We start from the raw sequence: 24,050 nt of genomic DNA, 5'->3' as shown, positions 1-24,050 counted from the left end.
TTTGGGGCCCAGCGTCCTCGCTGGCAGTCGTTCCTTTATCCAATCGATGTGGGACCGCCCCCAAATCCACCCCCCGTTGTGGCCCAGCATCCTTACTGGCACACCGCCTCGTGTCTACCCCCCTTCGAGGAAGGGCGAGAAGGCCGGCACATCGTCCGGTGTCTGGCTCTGATACCATTTGTAACGACCCAAATCCATCGCTAACAGATATTGTCCTCTTTGGGTTTTCCCTTTCGGGCTTCCCCTCAAGGCTTTAAAACGCGTCTGCTAGGGGAAGGTTTCCACACCCTTGTAAATGGTGATTTGTTCTCCTCCCCAACCAATGTGGGACATCACAACAACTACATTAGTTTTTTTTTTTCCCGAAACTCGAAATGAGCAAGTGACCCAATGTTCTCTTTCTCTTCTATAGGACGAGGGCCGACATTGAATTTTCTCGCTCTTATCTATCTTTCTCTCCTATAGGACGAGGGCCGACATTGAATTCTCTCGCTCTTATCTATCTCCACGTGGCGAAATGGGAAACCAATAGATATGGATAGGGACTAGAGGGGGACATACAAAAGGATATATGAAGATCATTGACCAAATTGGCACTATGGAATAGAGAATGGAAGGGCTAGGAAGAACTTGTCCTTTTGTGTTCACATTGGTTGCATTATTGTCTATCATTGTGCTTCAAACCCACTTTTTCTTCACATCTCTTCTCCACAAACACCAACCATCTCATGACAGATATTTTAGTTTTGGAAGATATTTTTCACATGACCGACCTCGTTTAATTTACCCGACAAGATTAAGTTTCGTGGGTTTAGTAGTAATTTGAACGTAGTTACGTAAAAAATAAGAAATTGAAGTAACCTCTCATGCCTGAGATTCAAATCAAGAGCTTGGAATTTGTTGGAATTTGGATTTGAGATCTAATCACCCGACATTCTTTTGCGATATTATCACGTTATTTATCTATATTAAACTATTTCTAAAAGTGATGATCGCGCCGCCTGAGAGGAAGTAAGTCATCCCGCTGATGCTCTTACGATCATCAATGTCACTGGCCATGTCACTATCATTGTAGCCGACCAGCTCAAGCTTCTACTTCCTCTCCTTGCGCAGTATCTCACACCCTAGCCTCTGGAGCCTCTGGTTTCAACCATATAACGCAAGATGCGTTTGACAGCCACAAGATGCTCCTCCCTAGGTGCTTCCATAAACCTACTCACGTATCCAACGGAATAAGCAAGGTCGACTATTCTCATAGACCAATATAGGATTGCTTCAAGTCAAATGTTACAATCTCACTCTTGTGATAACAGGATAGCTATAGTGTGGTATTTGTTCTAACTCAGTGAACAAGTCAGACGTATGATTAAGCCTCGATCACGTTTGAGAGAAACTGTCTTAGAGAACGTGAGCGAAGAAAAACGTTGAAAACGATTTGTAAGAAGGCAATGTTAAAGACTAAAAGCAAACAAGCAACAACCACAGTTTCATAGCATATAGTTAAGTAGTAAGAATTGACGACTAGTCACATTCTCTATGGTACATTTTAGGGTATTTTAGCTTGCTCGGGTTTCGACATAATTTTGATAAACAGTCATACACCCTCGTATTAATATGATACGACTAATAAGACCTAACTATATATGAAAGCAAGTTAAGACGGGAACAGGTGAGAGAAAAATTAAATAATATATGCATAGAGAGAGAGAGAGAGGAGATGGAAATGAATGCCAAAGAAGTATGAATTTGACGTTTCAGATTCTAAGTGTCAGAACATGTTTTTATGATAAATCAGTCTGAACAATTTACCATAGATCTCAACACTCCCCTTTTCTCTTTCTATCTCTATATTATTTTTTTTAAATACTATTTTTTTAAGCTTTTAGTTAAACGGAAGATCCGACGTTGATTGTAGATGGTAACAAAATATTATCTATAAGCATATGAAAACCTCTACCTAGCAGACGCGTGTTAAAATCATGAGGTTGACGGTAATACATAATGGGCTAAAACAGACATAAAAGTCAAAGATTCAAGTTTCTGTCCACATGTTGTGAAGCCCTAACATCATAGTCCCGATACCTGCGTCGTTATCTAACACGTTAACCCTAAAAATTAAGAACTTTGGCAATATTCTCAAGGTTGTTTACCCTAAAAGAGGACAATATCGGCTAGCAGTAGGGTTGGACCATTACAGTATTTCTTTTGTGTTTTTTTATGCTCCTTTTATTAATCACTATACCTAAGGTTGAAAATTTTAAGACGAAACGTAACGTCTGATTTATTTTAAAGTTTATATTTCGGAAAAACAAAGCACCAAATATGTTAAATCAATTGAACGATCAAATAATGAGAGACGATCTCACATGAAGAGCAACTTCTTGTTAAGGGTTAAGATCAGTCCGACTAAAAGTTGCTTTGATATGCTACACATCAAATATAGAACATAGAGTCGGGATAATAACTTTTTTGGAGGGTCAATAATTGTGAGATCCCACATCGGTTGGAGAAGGGAATGAAACACTTCTTACAAGGTTGTGGAAATCTCTGTTTAACAGATGCATTTTAAAACTGTGAGATTGATGGTGATACGTAACGAATCAAAACAGACAATATATTGTAGCAGTGGGCTTGGACGGTTACAAATGGTATTAGAGTCAGACATCGGGCGGTGTGCCAGCGAGGACATTGGGCCACTAAGATCACCTCTTCCTAACATACGTATTTTGAAACCGTGAGACTGACAACAATACGTAACAGGTCAAAACAGACCATATATCTACTAATGGTCTACTTTTTTTACCAGTCCTTCTCTTCATTTGTCCGGATATTTTTCTCGAGTAAACACAAGTCATTTCAAAGGTTTATCTCTCTTTGGTGAACGAATTGACATGGAGCCTCTCTCCAGCATTCAGATGATCACTGACATGAGCTCGATATCCAGCAAGTCGTATAGCTGCTTGTCTTAGTTCAACTAATACAAATAGAGCCGTATGACACATATCTATAGCAGACGGTCTCGTCTTCGATATAAAATCAATTTCGTGGTATCAATTTGGATATGAGCATCATAGAATATGATTAAAAATGTATATATGTGTGCCCATTTGCTTCCCTCATTGCATGAAAAGCATGTAAAGGCAAAAGAAGAACTGAGTATATATAAAGTTTTCCTTTTAGCCCTTTATAATTATTAACCTTTACAAATAAGCCCATCTGTCTTTTGGCATAAAAACAAAAGCTATTGTACCAACATTAGGGTTTCATTGGTTCAAAAGGAGAGAACTTTGATAACTAGTTATATGCTACTTCAACTACAAAGTTATTGCTACCAAATTTAAGTTTTGATATCAACAAAAAATGATTGGTAGTCAATGATAACAGTGTAGGACTGATATTGATACGCGCTAAACGTCTTTCGATTTTTATATGTTTGGTTTTTTTAGTCTCTCAATTTTTTATCATCGGACTTACATGTTTAAGAGAAGAACTTTCGCATCACCCTCACTCCTACGGTTTTAAAATCTTAGCTATTTTTATATTGATTTATATATACGTTTTGATCCCAAATTTTGCCCCTCAATTTTTGGGTCGTGACAAAAATAGTTTCAGACGCCACACCCGATGGGTCGTGACAAAAATAGTATCAGACACCGGATGATGTGTCAGCAAGGACCAAAGCCAGACACCAAATGGTGTGTCAGCAAGGACCCGAGCTAGACACCGGATGGTGTGTCAGCAAGGACCAGAGCCAGACACCAAATGGTGTTAGCGAGGACCAGAGCCAGACACCGGATGTGTCAGCAAGGACCAAAACCAGACACCGGATGATGTGTCAGCAAGGACACTGGGCTCCAAGAGAAGTGGATTTTGAGATCCCACATTGGTTGGAGAGAGGAATGAAGCATTCCTTACAAGGCTGTGGAAACCTCGGTTGGAGAGGGGAATGAAGCATTCCTTACAAGGGTGTGGAAACCTCTCCCTAACAGACACGTTTTAAAACCGTGAGGCTAATGATGATGTGTAATGGGTCAAAACAGACAATATCTGTTAGCGGTAGACTTGGGTTGTTACATGAACGATTTCATTTTTTCAACTTTCTTTTTGTTGTTTCACTTAAAGATTCTTAACATCGGTATGAACATATTCATTCTGATTAATCCGTTATTCACTTCTTTAAAGAACAGAAACTCAAATCTTTCATCTCTCATTAAACAAAAGAAACAACATATTAAAAGACGGTATTCCACTAATTAACTTACATTCTCGAGTAAAACAGGGATACATACATAATAAAATCAAACACATTACATTGTAAAGGAAATTAGGGCAAATTTGAGTCATAAATTGAAGAACACATTCCCCTAAGAATCAATAAAGTAGTTTGAAGTGAAGATAGAAAGGAAAGGGAAAAGGAAACATATGGTGCATGGCTGTTAATTTTGTCCTTAAAGAATACCATTTTCAAGTGATGAAGGTCTTGAATGGGTGGAGAGGCATCATGAGATGATATCATTTTCATTATCATTTCTTCAATCAATAGTGCAGCCCTGGCACTGACATATAATGCTTCTCAGATCCCTATCAATCAAGTCATCAAAACCCAACTCAAAAACTCACTCATAATACCCAATAATCCCTCAAAATTCCATACAAAAATAACCTTTCAAAAAAAAAAAAAAAAAAAAATCGAGACTAGCCCGTTTTTCATTACTCGATCAAGAAAATTCTGATGTAGCTAGTCGGGTCTCATCTTGTAATAGCCCAAACACACCGCTAACAGATATTGTCCTCTTTGGACTTTCTCTTTCGAGTCTCCCCTCAAATGTTTAAAACTCATCTGCTAGGGGAAGGTTTCCACCCCTTATAAAGTTATTTTGTTCTCCTCCCAACCAATCTAAGACATCATACATCTAATAGCTACAAATATCTCGAATCTTAAGAAACAAAGCGAAAAGTAGTTTTCAAAACCATATTTTTGAAAAGTAAAGAACATTGATGTTCAACTAGCAAAAAAAAAAAAAAAAAAAAAAAAGTTTAAATATCAAATAAACTCGAAAATAATCTCTCAAAATTCCAACTTTCAAATTTCCCACCACTATTTAAACCCCTTTTCAAACAAAAATAACCCGACTAGCTCGTTTCTCATTACTCGACCAAAAAAATTCCAACGTAGCTAGTCGGGCCTCATCTAATAGCTACAAATTCCTCGAAACCCTATTTTTGGAAAGTGAAGAACATTGATACTCGACCAACAAAAAAAAAAAAAGAACCGGAAACAAAATCGAACAAACACTTATAGATATCAAATCAACTCACATCATTCTGAGTCTTGAGATTGTTGGCTTCCAGCATGAGGCATTGAATGTGTGGGTAATGTGCCCACTGCCATTTTCAGAAACAAGCAAGTCAATACCCAAAAGATTGCCATATTTTCCAATATTAAAAAAATTGAATGCTGTACTTACATTTTTAGCAGCAGTACTGAATGCTTCCCTGTGGGTAATATCTGGATTATTTGCTTTGATCCTCTGGATTTCCTCTCTGAATTTTAGGTAATTTTGTCAGATTTCAAAAGTAAAAGTAAAATTAAAATGACCCATCAAAAAAGAATTTCATAAAAATCAACAAAATTTCATTTTTTTTTTTTTTGCATACTTTATGAACTTATTGTATGCAGAAGGTACTCTCTGCTTCTTCTCGGGAGCTGAAAGTTGAAAATAACAACTCTTAGGCCATATTTTATATGAGGAAAGACAACAACTCATAGGGCTTTTTTTGAAAAACTTACGTCTGTTGATTACTCTTTGATCATCATTTGTAGTGTTTTGAATTGGTGCTCTCGTCTTCATTTTGTTGTTGCATTTTGATGATGAGCCCAATTCTACCCTGTAATCAGCTGCATTTCCATTGTGGCTGTGGCTTGATGCCTATAGAGAGAGAGAGAGATTAAGCTAATCATGTTAGAGAGATATGAAGTTAAGTGTTTATGTTGGATGATGAAAGTCTATCGGCCCGCTAATTTAGGGAATGTTCATGGGTTTATAATCCAAGAATACTATCTCTATTGGTGTGAGGTCTTTTGAAAATGCCCAAAGCAAAGCTATGAGAACGTATGCTCAAAGTGAACAATATCATACCACCGTAGAGAATCGTGTTCATCTAACCTATCGGTTTAAACCCATTTCATAAAATGAGTTTTTGCTTCATGGGTTTGCTTCTTTTTTTAGAAAGGAAACAAAGAAGCTAATTTAGAGAGATCAAAGTTAATAATATGTTCTAGAGAGAGATATTGTAAGATCCGAGGTAGTGTGAAAATCTTTTCCTAACAGACGCGTTTTAAAAACCTTAAAGGTAAGTCCGAAAGGAAAAGCTAAAAGAGAACAATAATTGGTAGCGGTGGGCTTGGATCGAAACACTATCCATAAGAGTGTGAAAACCTCTCTCTAGTTTTTAAAACTTTGAAGGTAAGCCTGAGAGGAAAAGTTAAGAAATGACAATATCTGATCGCGGTGGGCTTGGACCGAAACACTCTATAAAAGTGTGAAACTCTCTCTCGAGTACGCCCGAAAGGAAAAGCTCAAAGAGGACAAATATCTAGTAGCGGTGGGATTGGACCAAAACACCTCTTATAAGAGTCTGAAAACTTCTCTTCACACGTTTTAAAAACCTTGAGGTAAGCCCGAAAGAAAAAAAAAAAAAAAAATTCAAAGAAGACAATATCCGGTAGCGGTGGCCGGAACGATTACACGTATGAAGCTAATTATTCAAACCCATTTGGAGATTATAAGCTATGATCTCAAACAAATGGTTCAAAATTTGAGGTTGAAGAAAGACAATCCAAAAGAAAAGATGAGAAACCATCGGTTCATCGATCTGTTGTTTCAACAGCAGAAGACAAAAGCTTTGGAAAAGACATGAAAGATTCAACCTAAAAATCCTAACACCAACAACAAATCAATCAAATCAAATCAACCCAATTGCCTCGAATTTTGAAAACTTTCTTTCTTGATCTTAGCAACCCTAAAATAGGTTATGGGTTATGGCGGCCACCGCCGCCGCCGCCGCCGTCTAGGGTTTTCAAAACTGACCCATGTTCAAAATTCAAGAGAATCTTTGAAATAAATAAATTAATTACCTGAGAATTTTTCCACGAGAGAGATTGGAAAGCGGCGGCCATGTTCACCGACCAGAGGTTGCTGCAGTGACCACATCGGACTGTCACTATGTCTAAGAGATTGCTGCATGGAACACTCACCTGTTTGATCATACATCATTTTTAATTTCATTTTCTGAAGAACAAAGGAAATTAAAAGAACCCCAAATGTTAATTTTTGTTTAAAAAGTTCAAGATTTTAACCCAAGCTAAGCTAGTTTGGAAAAAAAAAAAAAAAAAAACTCCATAATCTAAGTGGGTTTCTAGTTCTTTCTTCGATGTTCTAAACCCTTTTGACCAATTTGAACATAATTCAACTTTGTTCAAAGTGATGCTCGAAACCATTTCGACCAATTTGAACATAACTCAACTATTTTTTTGAAAACTTACTCAATTTCGATCCTCGAAACCCTCTCGACCAATTTGGAGATTTACTCTAGAACTTCGACGCTTGAAACCCTCTTGACCAATTTAGAAATTTACTTAAGAACTTCCATCCTCGAAACCCTCTTGACCAATTTGAACATAACAAATATACTCTAGAACTTCGATGCTCGAAACCCTCTTGATCAATTTGAACATAACTAAACTGATTAAGGTTAAGGTATTAGTAAACTTCGAACCGATCTCGGAAATGGGTGCAAAATTAGAAGAAAAAGAATACTCTTAGAGAAGCAAAGAATGGCCTTTTAGGGATCAAAGATCTCTCTCTCTCTCTAGAATGGCCATGCTTTAGCAGCAAAATTAGAAGGAAAAAAACAAACCCACAAGGCAAAATTACACAACAAATCCAATAAAAAAGCAAAGGAATGGTCTTTTGGGTTCTATCTCTTCAAAGCAAGTGATGTATATCTGAAAACTTCAAGAGATAGGGGAAAAAACCAGATCTTTATGGCAAAAACGAATGAATTAGACACCAATTTGGAGTGGATGAAACTATATACCGCAAGAACAATATTGCAAAAATTGCAGGGAATATAGCAGAGTTGCTCCTGTGCACTGTTGATGCAGCTTGACATGATTGAGCTTAGAAGAAAAAGAACAAAAAAAAATGAAGGTTTTAGAAGTGAATGGAGATTAAATGAGAAAACCCTCCAATTGAAATGAGAAATAGAGCAAGAAGATAGATGCTTTATGTTCTTCTTCTGGTTTCAATGTATCAAAACAGTGAAACTTCTAGCTTATATATAGAGAATAAGGCTTGTGCTTTAGAGAGAGAGAGAGCCAAAATAGGATCTAAAAGCCAAGAAACAAAGAACCAACTTGTAACAGCACAACAAGCACACCGCTAATAGATATTGTCCACTTTGGCTCGTTACGTGTCGCCGTCAGTCTCGCGGTTTTAAAAAGGAATGCTTCCTTCTCCTCTCCAACCGATGTAGGATCTCACAATCCACTCTCTTGGGGACCAGCGACTCTGATACCATTTGTAACAGCCTAAGCCTACCGCTGGTAGATATTGTCCACCTTGACCTATGACGTATCGCTGTTAGCCTCACAGTTTTAAAAAGGAATGCTTTGTTCCCTCTCCAACCGACGTGGGATCTCACAATCCACCCCCTTGGGGGCCAGCGTCCTCTAGTGACTGGTTTTGATACCATTTGTAATGATCTAAACCCACCCGTAGTAGATATTGTTGCTTTGGCCCGTTACGTATCGCAGTCAGTCTCACGATTTTAAAACGCGTTTACTAGACAGAAGTTTCCACACTCTTATAATGAATGTTTCGTTCTGCTCTCCAATCGACGTGGGATCTCACAATCCACCCCCTTGGGGGCCAGCGTCCACGCTGACACACTGCTCAGTGACGGGTATTGATACCATTTGTTATGATCTAAACCCACCGCTAGTAGATATTGTCCGCTTCGGCCCGTTACGTATTGCCGTCAGCCTCTTGGTTTTAAAATGCGTCTGCTATGGAGCTTATAAGGAATGTTTCATTCCTCTCCCCAACCGACGTGGGATCTCACAATCCACCCCATTGATGACCAGTGTCCTCACTCGCACATCGCTCAGTGACTAGTTCTTATACCATTTATAACAGCTCAATCCTACCGCTAGTAGATATTATCCGTTTTAGCCCTTTACGTATCGTCGTCAGTCTCACGGTTTTAAAACGCATATGCTAGGGAAAAGTTTTCACATCCTTATAACGAAGGCTTCATTCCACTCTCCAACTAACGTAAGATCTCACAGAACCAAATGGTTATCAAACAGTGTTTAAATTATAAAACTTTTCTCGTGCTCGAGAAAATTTATGGCTCGACTCCCGAGTCGATGCTTTCGAAATGACACATTATGTAAAGATTGATTCTTTTACAAAACTCAGATGAGTATATTTAGTGTAGAACTTATGGGATTGGCAATAAAGCAATACTATTATTTGTTTCTTTTTTATTTTTGGGAGGAGAAAAATTATGGGGTTTCAGTAGTGCCCACGGCAGGCAGGAAAATGCTGGGACCAGCAAGCCAAAAAAGAGAGATGTTAAGTGTGGTGGGTACTTATAGTGTTTTTATAAGGGAAAAAAGTTGTTTCAGCCATCGATGTGCTGTGCTTTGATGTGATACAAGCTTTTGGATTTGAAGAACAAGATGAACATCAACAAGAAGAAGATGAAACAGGCCTTTGGCTGTATTGCCATTTCGTTTCGAGCTATGATTTCGATAATAACGATGAAATGATTGATCTATAACACCTCAAGTCCACTGTTAGTATATATTGTCCGCTTTGGCTCGTTATGTATCGTTGTCAGCCTCATGGTTTTAAAACGCGTCTACTAGAGAGAGGTTTCCACACTTTTATAAGGAATGTTTCGTTTCCCTCTCCAACCGATGTGGGATTTCACGCGATCTCTCTTTCTCTCGAGCTAAAATTTCACAGTATACAAGAAGAGAAACTATTCGATGTGACTGATACAATGTAATTACTTTTATAATTTTTTAGTTATGAAAAACGAGTCGACTTAGAGTAAGACTTAGCTAGTTATGATATATATCGTCGATCAACGACATCCACATTAGGTTCTCGTATTAGATCGAGTTCATGAATTTAATATCAATTTGAAATGTTGACCTGTTCGAAAATCTTTGGATCTGACTTATTTTCAATTCTTTGAAGCATTTCATTGCTTACTATGTCCTTCCTCGTTTCTGGGTGTCTAGGTATTTACGGTAAGCTTCGGGAGGTTAAATATTTAAAGCTCTCTCACTCTCTAGCATATGAAAAAGGGAAAAAAATGAATAAAGTAGGCAAATTACTTTTAACATAGGTCCAAATTTGCTTTCAATTTTGTGGGCTTTACCCTAGAATTTTCTTAGGGGCGCAAAACATGTTGGAAAGACTTGTCCTAGTTTGTATGGATATTCTTCACTCTTAAGAAGCGAATAGTAAGTAATATGACCAAGTTGTAGGAGAATGTCGGAGTCATTAGGTGTTGGATCTAGATTTCGAATCCTGGGCATGGACCGTTACAAATGGTATAAGAACGGTGCCTCTGCTTTCATATAACAGTCTAAGTACATCGCTAGCAGATATTGTCTGCTTTAGTCCGTTATGTATTGTCGTTAGCTTCACAATTTTAAAACGCACCTGGAAGAGAAAGGTTTTCACACCCTTATAATAAATGTTTAGGTGTTGGATCTAGATTTCGAATCCTGAGCATGGACTACAAATGGTATGAGAACGGTGCCTCTGCTTTCATATAACAGTCTAAGTCCATCGCTAGCAGATATTATCTGCTTTAGTCCGTTATGTATTGTCGTTAGCTTCACAGTTTTAAAACGCACCTGGAAAAGAAAGGTTTTCACACCCTTATAATAAATGTTTCATTTCTCTCTCTCTCCAGCCAAGGTGGGATCTCACAATCCACCCTCAGTATAGTAGACACATTTTAAAATCGTGAGGTCACACTCTTGTAAGAAATGTTTCGTTCCTCTCTCCAACCAACGTGGGATCTCACAATCTATCATCTCCATATCAGACACGTTTTAAAATTGTGAGGCTGACACGATACTGAACGAATTAAAGCAGATAATATCGGTTAATGTAGACTTGGGCTGTTACATTTCATCTCTATCGTTGCTCTTATTTGTATGTTTCTCGCATATGTTCGTTGATACCACGGTTTCTAATTATTAATTTTTAAAAAATATTAATTAGCCCTCCCTTTCACTTTCCTATTTATTAGTATGAATGGTTGAAGCAAATTGGTGAGGGCCATGGTTGATAGGTTGGCTAAGGGTTCTTGTTGGTGGTCCTAGAAGAAGGAATAAATCAATTGAAAACTACTTCATTTCTTGTCATTTTCAACCAGACAAATTTAATCAAATCAAGCTTCTAAAATTAAAGCTTTTAATTTCCCAAAATTACTACCATTAATGCTTTCACGAGAGATTATGATGTATTCAGATTCTTGTATTTATTCCTAAATGACTTATGTCCACGATTCCAAATTCTAATTTGGTACCTGATGACTTTGGTATTGTGATGTCTCACATTGGTTGGAGAGGAGAACAAAACACAATTCATGAGGACGTGGAAACCTTCCTCTAGCAAATGCGTTTTAAAGCCTCAAGGGGAAGCCCGAAAGGGAGATAAAAGAGGACAATATCTGCTAGCGGTGAATCTGGGCCTTTACAATGGTATCAGAGCTAGACATCGGACGATGTGCCAGCCTTCTTACCCTTCCATGAAGGGGGGTAGACACAAGACGGTGTGCCAGTAAGACCGTTGGGCCCCGTAGGGGGTTGGATTTGGTGACGGTCCCACATCGATTGGAGAAAAGAACGAGTGCCAACGAGAACGCTGGGCCCCGAAGGAGGTTGGATTGTGATGTCCCACATTGGTTGAGGAGGAAAACAAAACACCATTTATAAGGGGTGTGGAAACCTTCCCCTAGCAGACGCGTTTTAAAGCCTTAAGGGGAAGCCCGAAAGGGAAAGCTCAAAGAGGACAATATCTACTAGCGGTGAATCTGAGCTATTACAAATGGTATTAGAGATAGACACCGGACGATGTGCCAACCTTCTTGTTGTTCCCCAAAGGGGGGTAGACACGAGACAGTATGACAGTAAGGATGTTGGGCCCCATAAGGGGTGGATTTGGTGGTGGTCCCACATCGATTGGAGAAAGAAACGAATGCCAACGAGGACGTTGGGCCCTAAAGGGGGTGGACTATAATGTCCCACATGGTTGGGGAGGAGAACAAACACTATTTATAAGGGTGTGGAAACCTTCCCCTAGCAGACGCGTTTTAAAGCCTTCAGGGAAAGCTCAAAGAGGACGTGAATCTGGGCCGTTACAAATGATATCAGAGCTAGACACCAGACGATGTGTCAGCCTTCTTGCTGTTCCATGAAGGGGGGTAGACACGAGACGATGTGCCAGTAAGGACGCTGAGCCCCGTAGGGGGGTGAATTTGGTGGCGGTCCCACATCGATTGGAGAAAGGAACGAGTGCCGACGAGAACGTTGGGCCCTGAAGGGGGTGGATTGTGATGTCCCACATTGGTTGGGGAGGAGAACAAAACACCATTGATAAGGGTGTGGAAACCTTCCCCTATCACGTTTTATAAAGCCTTAAGGGAAAGCCAAGAAGAATAATATATGCTAGCGGTGAATCTGGACCGTTACAGGTATTCACATACAACGTGGTCACATAACTTCCATAGACCAACACGAGCCATTTCTAGATACTTTGTTCACACGTGCTACCTAGAAAAATTGCTACGAGGTCACCCTATCTAAAATTGCTCTAAGCAACTTTGTTCTCATGTTTAACTTTGAAGTTTATATGATTGAACCATTGAAAAAATAGATCTACTCTGTTGGAATAGGTAGTAAGTTTCAATTATTTTAAGCTCTTTTTTAGCCGTCTTATATTCAAAAATCAAGATTGCTCTCATTCAGACGTTGTTCCCATTCATTCATGCACCCTCCTCGGTGTCACAAAAAATCAAAGGAACTCATAGGTATAGAAGCATCATTTACACACTTTTAGCTCACGCCATCTTAAGAACATTTTTGTGGCAGGTCTGTTTTAGAATAAATTTTTATTGAACTTTCAATTTCAAGAAACCGAATAGATGTAAATTACTACTGAGCTATGTTTATATTGGTAAATAGTAACAAAAACTGACAAACTTACGAGGATCGACGAGAGCTAAACATAAACCTAATTTGTATATCAATCAAAACCTAGACATGCATTAAAAAGTTGGAGAATGTTCATCACATGCATTTTATCCAAAGATCCAATAAATTTGCAAAACAATCAAAGAAAGAACAATTATTAGATAAAGGAGAGTTGGAGCAAGTGAGCATGGAGTGGGTCCTCAAGACCATATTTTGCACCCAACATATTAATGATCTTCAAAGTCGTGTCTCAATTTTCACGTACATGCTAACATGTTCATACGTGAAATTTGGATTTATCACTTGAGTCATTGAAAAAGAAGGTGTAATTAGATGGTGTTTTTTTAACGATCATATCTTACAGATCACTGTCATTTAGATGTAATTAGATGCCCTCACTTTCACTAAATTTCCCTTGGTTCGTCTCTAATCAAATCCTACTGGAAAATGTTCTAATTTGATACCATCTATAGTGCCTCAGGTAGAAAATTTGAATCAGGATTTAAAATCTAAATTTGACACTTTACATCACGACAATTCTCAATCTTTCACAAATCGTCATTTTAGCGCACTCTATTCTCACTCACATGTTTCGTTTGAAAATTCTTACAAGATCGTTTAACATTAAAGTTCCTAATATTGAGCGACATAACAGAAATGTGCACCTTATTAGTTTAGATAGTAACCGATAACAAAAATGTGCACCTTATTAGTTTAGATAGTAACCATTAATTCTCTCGAGCATTTCTTAACCATCGAATGAGTTGAAAAACTGTGATACCCAAATCCACCTTTAGCAGATATTGTCTTCTCTGGGCTTTCCCTTTCGAGCTTTCCCTCAAGGCTTTAAAACGCGTCTGCTAGGGGAAGGTTTCCACACACTTATAAAGGGTGTTTTGTTCTCCTCCCCAACCAATGTGGGTATCACAATCCACCCCCTTCGGGGCCCAGCGTCCTCATTGACACTCTTTCCTTTCTCCAATCGATGTCCACTAGCCCCAAAAAGGGGTGGATTTAGTGTCGATTGGAGAAAGGAAAGAGTGTCAGCGAGGACGCTGGGCCCCGAAGGGGGTGGATTGTGATGTCTCACGTTGGTTGGGGAGGAGAACAAAACACCTTTTATAAGGGTGTGGAAACCTTCCCCTAGTAGACAAGTTTTAAAGCCTTGAGAGGAAGCCCGAAAGGGAATGCCTAAAGAGGACAATATCTGCTAGCAGTGGATCTGGGTCGTTACAAAAGCACTAACATCATAGATCTTTTATCTTTTGCCTAAAAAGTTATCTACACAATTGCACTTTTGATGGCAGCGGACTTGCGATTATGCGACACTCACTTCCCAGCAACAAGTTTGTGATTGTGCGTCGCCTACGACCAAGCGACGTATACTCGAGCCTCTGGCCCCGGTTCAAGAAGAAAGTTTTAGAAAATGGGAGCAGAGAGATTTAGAAAGAGAGTTTTGAAGGTAAGATTTGAAAGATTGAAATTGGTGTTATATGTGATGCAATAAAAAAGACAACAACAACGACTTACAACATATCAGTATTTGGTAGAGGGAAGTTGACAACATATCCTATAAAGTTACTTTTAAGTTTGAATGCAAGAGAATTATTGGTATTCAACAAATATTGTCATGTGGATTTAGGCCTACCTACAACTATAGGCCATGGCATTAGCTAGTACCCTATGCCATAGAGAATAGAGCCAAATCCAAATTATTATAATAAATAGATCGAGAATTTTATATTTTTTAAATTGTTGGATTATTTTTCTATTCAAATTTTGGGCTTCAATGGCAACCGTCGTGAATATCTATGACACTCAAGTAACCGAGGGATACATGAATGAACCGAAATCACTTCTGAATGAGAGTGGTCTTGAATATATGATTACTAAAAAATGCTTAAAATAATAAAAGTTACTATCTATATCAATAAGCTGCATTTTTTTTCGGTGGCTCAATTCTAGGAACTCCATAATCATGTTTTGCTTGAAGTAATTATATGTTGGATGACCTACGGAGAATTATCCTGAAATATATGTGAGTGAGGGCAAACCATACTCAAAAGACTCGTATTATTATATAGGGATAGTCTTCACTTTTAAGATCGAACCGAGACTTTTGTAAACCCAAAGACAATTATTGTTTATATTGAGAATCAGTTGAGGTAACTCGCTCTCAACGTGGACGACTTTAGAGCTAGGATGGATATGCATGAATTGTATCGATGTATATTATCATGATCATAAGGTTACAATTAACCGTATTAATATCATGATTATGATGCATTATGATGGACTCAACTTAGCTTAGCTGAGTTGGAGCACAATCTTTTAGGATCGATATAATTAACTTGACTAAAATGATTTATGTTCCACATGTTCATATGACATGCCTATGTTATGTGTATGTAACACTCGAGCCCAACAAGTAAGTAACGCTCGAGCCCAACATGTCCATGTCTAATGTTATGTGTATGTAACGCTCGAGTCCAATAGGTACATAAGCTTTTTCTTCGATGACTAAATTTCTAGAATTTTATTGAAAATCGTAGAGGCCGAATTCTAAGGAGGCACAGAAGAGAAAAATGCTCGAGATAGCTTTCGAACTTTAAAAAAAATAAAAAAAATGTTGGTTAAAGTCAATGGAGGGAAAATGTGTATTAAAAGGCAACCGCCAAGTATTAAGAAGCAAGGAATTTGACAGGTGGCGGCGGTAGAACGCACCGTCAAATTTCCAAGTGCTGAGCTGGACATTCTGGATTTCTCTCTGAGAGAGAGAGAGAGGAGAGAGAAAGAAGCTTGACTATAAAAGGAAGGGCAATCGCCGTCATTACTAAATTTGTCGCTGTAAATCCATTTCTCTCCTCTGTTTTTGTTGTGTGCAGCTAAGGAAGAAACCCAGAAACCCCAAATCGCGAATCCAAGTAACCCATTCTTTTCTCTACCTTTTTCGAGCAGTTCTTTGTTCGGGAGCTATTTTTAGTGAATTTTATCATCATTGCTTCTTGTGGTTAGGTCATAAATGGCGGAATCAGTGGAGAAAGACACTTCGAATGAGGAGGTTCTGTCCTTCGAACTCCCTGCCCCTCCTGGCTGGAAGAAAAAGGTGTTCATCTCACTTCGATTCCTTTTCTGGATCTTCAATTCTTGTTGAATTGCTTATTTTCTTGCTCAATTTTGCTTTTACCGTTGAATTCTCAACTCGGATTTTGTTTTTCCTGGATTTTAGGGTTTCTTTGGTGAGAATTCACTGCTTGTAGTATCTAGGGTTTTTTCTGGAAGGTTGAATTATCGAATTTCTTGCTTAATCTCTCTTTTTACTTGGATTTCCAGTCTTCTTCGACAGAAATCTCTGGAAATTGTTGGTCTCTAGTTTCTATTTGACTTCGCTTTGACATCGCTTTGACGTCGCTATGTTGCTTCATGATGAGTTCAATTTGTGTTATGATGATTTCTTTTTGCTTGTATTACTTGGGGCTCTGGACTAATTTTTGTTCCCTTCTCCTTTCTGGTGTGAGAGATAGTGAGCGATTATGTTATCTGGGGAGGATTAGGGCTGCTAACATTGATAATGATGTTAATAAATAAAAATTATTGAACACTGCGTGCTCTGCCTGGATTTGCCTTGCTCCAACAAGTTAGGATATACATGTGTGTGTGCATATTTTCTATTCAATCAGTTGACTATATTGTGCACTCAATACCAGCTGCTGAAATTTATTTGCTTGAATTTTTCACAATTTAAATGTGAGATCTCACCTTGGTCTTTATAAGAGTGTAGAAACCTCTTCTTAGTAGACGCATTTTAAAATCGTGAGGTTGACAATATCTGCTAGCGGTGGGTTTAGGCTGTTACAAATGGTATGAGAACCAGATACCGGGCGATGTGCCAGCTAGGAGAGTAAGTTCCGAAGGGGGTGGACACGAGGCGGTGTGCCGCCAAGGACGCTGGGCCCTGTTGGGGATCTCACATCGATTGGAGAAGGGAACGAGTGTCAGCGAGGACGTTGGGTCTCGAAGGGGGGTGGATTGTGAGATCCCACATCGGTTGGGGAGGAGAACGAAATATTCTTTATAAGAGTGTGGAAACCTCTCACTAGCAGACGCGTTTTAAAAACCTTGAGGGGAAGTCTAAAAGGGAAAGCCGAAAGAGGACAATATCTACTAGCGGTGGGCTTGGGCTGTTATAAGAACGTCTAAGGATAACGTTCAGATGTTGGATATCTATAGTTGTTTTTATATATAAGTTGTGGTCGTGCTACTATCAAACTCGATTGTTGGCTTATAGAGCTTGTTTTTTTTTTTTTTTTTTTTTTTGGTAAGCTCTAGATGTTTGGCTCTATTATGGAAGGAGGGACATAAAGGGGGCTTATGGATTTAAGACAAAAAAGAGGGGAAAATGAGATTTTAGGCGTATTTTTGTCGTGAGGAACTGAAACTACTTGGGATTTTATCATTAGGTATGGTAAATTTATCGGTGAGGTCTGGAATGGTTGACACATTGGTTGATTTGATAGGCGTCTAATATACTTCCTTTATTGTAGGAAGGTCCCTAATGAGTTTTGTTAGTTGTACATATGAATCAATTTGTAACTTTTGTTCTATTCTAGTACGGAGTGTTTAAGACCTGATCCGGTTGCTTTCATGTTGCTTTCAAGTAGTTCAAAATATATATTTGCAGAAGGACATCGGATTGGTTGGAGAGGGGAACAAAACATTCCTTATAATGGTGTGGAAATGTCTCCCTAGCAGATGCGTTTTAAACCGTGAGGTTGACGACGATACATAAAGGGTCAAAGTGGACAATATCTACTAGCAGTGGGTATGGGCTGTTATAGTGATCATATGAAATTTCTTGTCATTTTGATCGGTAATATCTAAATCAAAATGTATTATCGTTATCAAATAAGTTCTGTTGTCCAGCAAAACTTGATACTTACGGAAAGAAGAGGAAGACATAAGCAAGGTGACAGGAGTGAAGTTCAACAGTAGGATGTGGAAGCCCGTCATAGTTGGTCAATGGAATAAATTAGGGAATTGGTATAGAACTAAATAGATTTGGGAAGGATGGAGGAAAGCCAAGTCGAGTGTATTGCCATAGGGAGAATTTTGGTCGGAGGCTGGGTCAACAATCTTTGGACCAACTCCCTCTTTTATACTCTTACCTTACATTTTCTTCTAGAAACAATGAAAGCCTTTACCATGGTGGGACCATACTAGTTTTGTGAGATCCCATATCAGTTGGAAAGGAGAACGAAGCATTCTTTATAACAAGGGTGTGGAAATAGACTCGTTTCAAACCTTGAGCGAAAATCTAGAAGGGAAAGCCCAAAGAGGACAATATCTGCTAGTGGTGGGCTTGGACTATTACAAATGGTATCAAAGCCAGACACCGGGCGATGTGCCAGTGAGGAGGCTCAAACCCGAAGGGGGGTGACACCAGGTGGTGTGCCAACGATGACGCTGGGCCCCGAATGGGGGTGGATTGGGGATCCTACATCGATTGGAGAGAGAAACGAGTGCCAGCGAGAACGCTAGGCTCCAAAAGGGGGTGGATTGTGAGATCTCATATCGGTTGGAAAGGAAACGAATCATTGTTTATAAGGGTGTGGAAACCTACGCATTTTAAAAACCTAGAGGGGAAGCTCAAAGAGTACAATATCTGCTAGCGGTGGTGGGCTGGGCTGGGCTGTTACAAGTTCAACCTTGAAAATCAAGTTTAAACATGAAATCTTGACTTATGCAATGGAGAAACGGGTGAACTGTGTGCCAAAATCCATAGAGCTAGATATGAGATGATTAGAAAGAAATTTGATTTATCAATAGGGAGAAGTTTAGAGTTCATCGTGTACGGATGGGAACTGTTTTTAAGGAAAAGAAAAGCTCCTATCAATCAATGGCAAGATAAAACATACATTGAAGAGCCTACGGGGCAGTTGGGTACGTCCTTGGAGGAATGGTTTTTGATAAAAATGGAGCTTACGTCCTTGGAGGAATGGTTTTTATGATAAAAATGGAGCTTTCATTGAGAGTAAATGAAAGAATACAATGTCATACAAAAATAAAGCCCAAATAAAAGGAGTCAAGCTCTACAAAGGGCTTTAGTCAAGAAAATAAGATTAATGAAAATATCAAAAGGTCTTAACCATCAATGCCCAATGATTCATGGAACCTAACAAGAACCATACATTAATCGAAGTCTTCTCGAACCCTCCCTCTTCAAAAGCTTCATAAAATCACACACTCAAAATAACCCTTTTTCTTACCGAAGGGCAAATGATGAAGTAGCAACTCCAAAATCATGTAGTTACAACCCTTAGGCTGGGATGAATGAAAATCAAATGTCTCAAAGAAATAGCTCCAAACTGAAAGGGAAAAATCATAGCTCCACAAAGGTGGTGCAGATTCTCGGCCGCACTCCTACATAAAATATATCCTCGGAGGAATTATGAAACAAAGTATGTACAAGATGTCGAATGAGATTGATAAGAAAAGCTGGAATTCAAGAATTGGGGTTGAATGATTCTTCTCCAAACAAGGTGGAACTTCAAAGGTGAAGTGTTACGCATCAAAGGTAATGCAGTTGATTGATATTGATGGCAACAAGGCGTTCACTGAATCCAAAATTGGGTTAATCACCAAAGGTTTTCGAGGAAACATCACGAACCAGACTATTGAGTAGACATAAGAACATGAGTCTTGGTTCAAAATGGATAAAATTATTTTTGAAGTTTTTAAAAGAAATTATCTAAATTTTCTTCAAATACACAAAGAAACTATAATTCTAATAACAGAAAGAAAAAGAAAAAAAAAAAAAAAAAAAACTCAAGATTTTGAATTTTTTAAATCATGATTCTCTTCCTTTGCTTCTATATATGGTCATCTTCTTTTCTAAACCAATTTAGATAAAGAATATATATTTATGAAGTTATATTTTCTAAATAAATTAGTGCCAAACACATTATCTCGACATAGTATGAGTAATGGATATAAGTTGATTTGAACGTCATAGATATCAATAAAATTATAATTCTATTGATTTGTGCCCCAATCTGCCACTCTTTTTGGATCATGATGTTTGGCTTGACCAATGACCAATCATCTCTTAAATATCTCATGGATATATTCGGATTTTTCCTTCCCAAAATTATTCTAGTGTTTATTGAGGTCATACTTGTCAATGGCTCAGGGTTACTAGCCCAACTTTGTTCCCTGTTTTGGACGTTTTGATCGATAATCTGGTGGCTAATGTCAAGAAGTGCACCTTTTTACAGCCTCAGATTGAATTTGTAGATGATATGGTGTCTGAGTAAGGTGGATGTTCATGGCTGTAAAATCCAAAATAAGTTGAACTGGTCATCTCCCTGCAACCAGGCTTACATGTTTCCACTGAAAATCTGTGGCCATGTATGGTTCGACTGCCTGGTCCTTCATCCGACAGTTAAAAGTGATAGAGTTGAATCCTAAGGCTAGGGAAAGCTTTCGATGTCTCAAACACGCTAAGATCAATGTGCTTCTGGTTGCCTTACCAGACTTCTCAAAGCCATTCCTTGCAGAAAGGAATGGTATAGATCAAAGATTTCTATACGCACGCAAGAGCAATGCCTTATTGTCGGTTTCTTCTTTTGAACAAGAAACGAAACTTTTCATTGATGCAATGAATAGAAACTATAGCTCCAAGGATACAAATTCCATAAAGGAGTGAAATGCACCAAGAAGAAGCCTTCAAAACTGCAGAATTAATGCGATCAGACCAAGGAGAGGAGACTTGTGTTCAGGTCTCCATCCAAGCTTCTCTTGATGATATGGTTACAATCCCATATATTAAAGGTAACCGATGGTAATTGTATTTTCCATTAAAAAATGGCCTTCATACGTATTGGGCCAATGATTAAAAAATTGTACAGATCAACGCAGCTTGAAGTTCTTCTACAAACAACCGTGTGAAGGCGAATTTCCGAAGAGGATCGGGAAGCCTGAGCTGAGAAGTGAGGTACATGACAGGAATTGGTAGTTTGTTCTAGGGAAGGCAGAGGAAGGAAAGATAGTTTTCCTACTAGAGAATGGATAGCATCTGAAATGGCTGGCCACTTTGTACTCTTGCCTTATTTTCTTTTGGAAATGATAAAAGTCTCTTGCCAGGGTATTCATTTCATTAGATCTTTTTCAGATGAAGGTGGATGAATGGTTAGTGATGAAAAAAAGGACAGACAGACTTTAGCTCTGAGTAGGCAGCCTGATAGCAGATGGTCTACCAGAAGGGCCGAGCATCGTTTCTGGACAACCGATCAGACCCTTAGCCAAGAGGAGGTGTCTTGTAAGGTTATGAAATTTAGAATATACTCAAATTCGTGAGATTTTTCTTCTGGCTTCTTGATCTTGGGAAGGTTAATTCTTTTTAATCTTATACAGAAACTCAATAGCCCTCGATACCGATCGTGACAACATAAGGACTCCTATCAATGCAGTCTGTTTTGGCAAATTTATGTGTCTGGTTAGTCTTTAATATGCTCGGTGTTAGCTGGTGTTTTTCGTTTTCGTCTAAGCTGCTGTACGGGTTTCATAGTAAAGAGAAGATGAAGATTTCATGATGGAATACTTCCGTTTCTTTGGAGTTTGTGGCTAGAGAGGGAAGGGAGAATTTTGTATGAGAGGGTGGTAGGGACTTTCTTGGGTGTGAAAGAGAATGTACTTTTAGATTTATATTTTTTCAAGTACTGTAATTCATGACAACAAGAGAGATCTTTGATCATCTTCATTGGGTTGGAGTGGCTGCTTGTTTTCTGGATCTATTTGGATGTATTTTTTCACCAATCGAGATGAACATTTATACTTCATTGATTGTTCTTTACTCACTACCTAACAGCTCTAAACAAAAGAAATAAGATCTGGGTTGCTGGTTTATTGGTTGCATCTGATTGAATGATATGAATATTTGGCAGTTTTTTCCCAAGCAAGGTAAATCCCCTAGGAAACATGAGGTCATCTTCATAACTCCTACAGGGGAGGAGATCAACCACAAAAGGAAGTTGGATCAGTATCTGAAGGCACACCCCGGTGGCCCGGCAGCTGCTGAATTTGATTGGAGCACGGGCGAGACGCCGAGGAGGTCAGCAAGGATAAGCGAAAAGAGTAAAGTGACTCCACCGGTCGAACGTGAGCATCCCAAGAGAAGAAGATCTTCTGTGTCGAAGAAAGATATTAAAGAAACAGAAGCTGAACCAGAAGTTTTGGAGGAGGAGAAAGAAATTGACAACCAAGACGGTGAAAAACATGAGAGCATGGTTGATGCTGAGGTAAAAGATGAAAAGGTAACAAAAGATGAAGCTGTGGATGCTGAAAAACAAGAACATAAGATAGCTAGTGAATCAGAACAAGAAAAATTGGACAAAGATCTCAATGAGAAGGAACCTGAAAGCTCCAAATTAAACCTCAATGAGAATCTGGAGGGAGCAAAGCAAGAGGAAGCCATTGAGGAACCACAAGTTCAGAAGAAGCCTGATGGTAATCTGGGTGAAGCTACCGAACCCGTTTCCCTTATACCCGATGAAAACGAAAACGAAAACGTGCCAGAGGAGAATAAAAAACCTATTCAGCAGGATATCGAACTTGACAAAGGAGCTGCAACTCCAGAAAAGAGTGAGAAACATACCGAGGCCGACAAGATTGTTGACGTCGCCGTGAATGGCAGCGGCGGGAATGAAGGTGACGAGGTAAAGACTTGAAAACGATATTACGTTTCTGGCTGTAGCCTCTTCATTGGTGTTTTGAACAGATTCAGATTGCTGGGTTGGTCTGTGATTCTGATGTGGTTAATTGTAGTAATCTAATTATTGACAGAAACATCCATAGATTAGGTTTATTATGTTCCATCGCTTGTTGTTCACTTGTACTGAATAAAATTGTAGTTCATAATGATCTCTGTAACAATCAAGTTTAATATGCTTGTACCATGTTGTTGTAATGTAAACCTTTGTAAGGTAGAGATTTATGCATACTCATTTAGTTACAATCATTGTTTGATCCTTTTGAAGCTCCTTAACCACTTGGCTATCGTTCCTACTGCTCGATAGTTCGTCTTTTTGTATGTATTCGTGCTTGTCATACTGTATTCTTCCTTTTTTTCAGTACGGTTGCTCATTCATAAGATAATATGTAACGACCCGGAATTTTCTATTTAATCTAAGGTCGCTACTGTATACATGTCATAAACATGAATGCGGAAATACTTCATTTAGATTTTCATAAAATATAACCTTAAGCTTAAAACACAGCCATAGACTTGCGTGTTTTGAAAACACATTTAAAACGACACAACAAAATACTAAATAAAATAAATAAATGTTTAAACTAAAGCATCCTATTCTAGCCTAAGTCTAAGAAAATAAATACGAATACATCCTGAAAATGTAGTAGCACATGACTTGAGTATTTAAAGAAATACTCTATATGTAGTAGCACATGGCTGGAGTATTTCTATCTGTAAGTGACCCCACTATTGGGGTTATGCAACAAGAACATGTAAAATGCTATGACGGGACCTATCATATCAGTCTATTTTTCCTACAGCACTATTCTAATGGACAGCTTGGATGTGTACCATGTACTCTACACACAGCCCATAAGTGCGGGTATGGGCTCACCAGACAGTTCGCACACCGTTAGGCCCCCTTTTCTTGTCGGACGAGCCTTCTCTGGTAGCTCTACTGCTGCCGACACCCATTAGAATTAGTAACTGTCACAGCAGCATTATGTAAAACAT

At 38.7% G+C, this 24,050-nt stretch overlaps 2 protein-coding genes across 8 annotated transcripts; one reads left to right on the top strand and one right to left on the bottom strand.

The window, feature by feature from the left end:
* Positions 1-4,231: 4,231 nt before the first annotated feature.
* LOC111799010 (axial regulator YABBY 5-like) lies at positions 4,232-8,335 on the bottom strand. Of its 2 annotated transcripts, none has more exons than XM_023682386.2 (7): positions 8,101-8,335; positions 7,139-7,258; positions 5,792-5,930; positions 5,659-5,707; positions 5,469-5,544; positions 5,320-5,385; positions 4,232-4,556 (listed from the first exon to the last, which is right to left on the bottom strand). In XM_023682386.2, the coding sequence occupies exons 1-7, from the start codon at positions 8,173-8,175 to the stop codon at positions 4,533-4,535; spliced, it is 549 nt and encodes a 182-aa protein (XP_023538154.1). In that variant the 5' UTR covers positions 8,176-8,335; the 3' UTR covers positions 4,232-4,532. The 2 variants fall into 2 exon arrangements, with proteins under 2 accessions (XP_023538154.1, XP_023538153.1); XM_023682385.2 differs by having other exon boundaries at positions 4,232-4,581; positions 8,101-8,331.
* Positions 8,336-16,056: 7,721 nt separating this feature from the next.
* On the top strand, positions 16,057-23,300 carry LOC111798710 (uncharacterized). Of its 6 annotated transcripts, none has more exons than XM_087125486.1 (6): positions 16,143-16,212; positions 16,304-16,394; positions 20,563-21,118; positions 21,196-21,281; positions 21,459-21,782; positions 22,231-23,300. In XM_087125486.1, the coding sequence occupies exons 5-6, from the start codon at positions 21,774-21,776 to the stop codon at positions 23,011-23,013; spliced, it is 792 nt and encodes a 263-aa protein (XP_086981612.1). In that variant the 5' UTR covers positions 16,143-16,212; positions 16,304-16,394; positions 20,563-21,118; positions 21,196-21,281; positions 21,459-21,773; the 3' UTR covers positions 23,014-23,300. The 6 variants fall into 6 exon arrangements, with proteins under 6 accessions (XP_023537783.1, XP_086981612.1, XP_023537785.1 ...); XM_023682017.2 differs by having other exon boundaries at positions 16,144-16,212; positions 20,478-21,118; XM_087125488.1 differs by lacking the exons at positions 20,563-21,118; positions 21,196-21,281 and having other exon boundaries at positions 16,144-16,212; positions 21,459-21,605; positions 21,701-21,782.
* The last annotated feature ends 750 nt before the right edge of the window (positions 23,301-24,050 follow it).

The sequence above is a fragment of the Cucurbita pepo genome, chromosome 7, assembly GCF_057944985.1.
Source record: "Cucurbita pepo subsp. pepo isolate OVF chromosome 7, ASM5794498v1, whole genome shotgun sequence".
NCBI classification, from domain to species: domain Eukaryota; kingdom Viridiplantae; phylum Streptophyta; class Magnoliopsida; order Cucurbitales; family Cucurbitaceae; genus Cucurbita; species Cucurbita pepo.
This window is presented reverse-complemented; position numbering and strand designations above follow the sequence as displayed.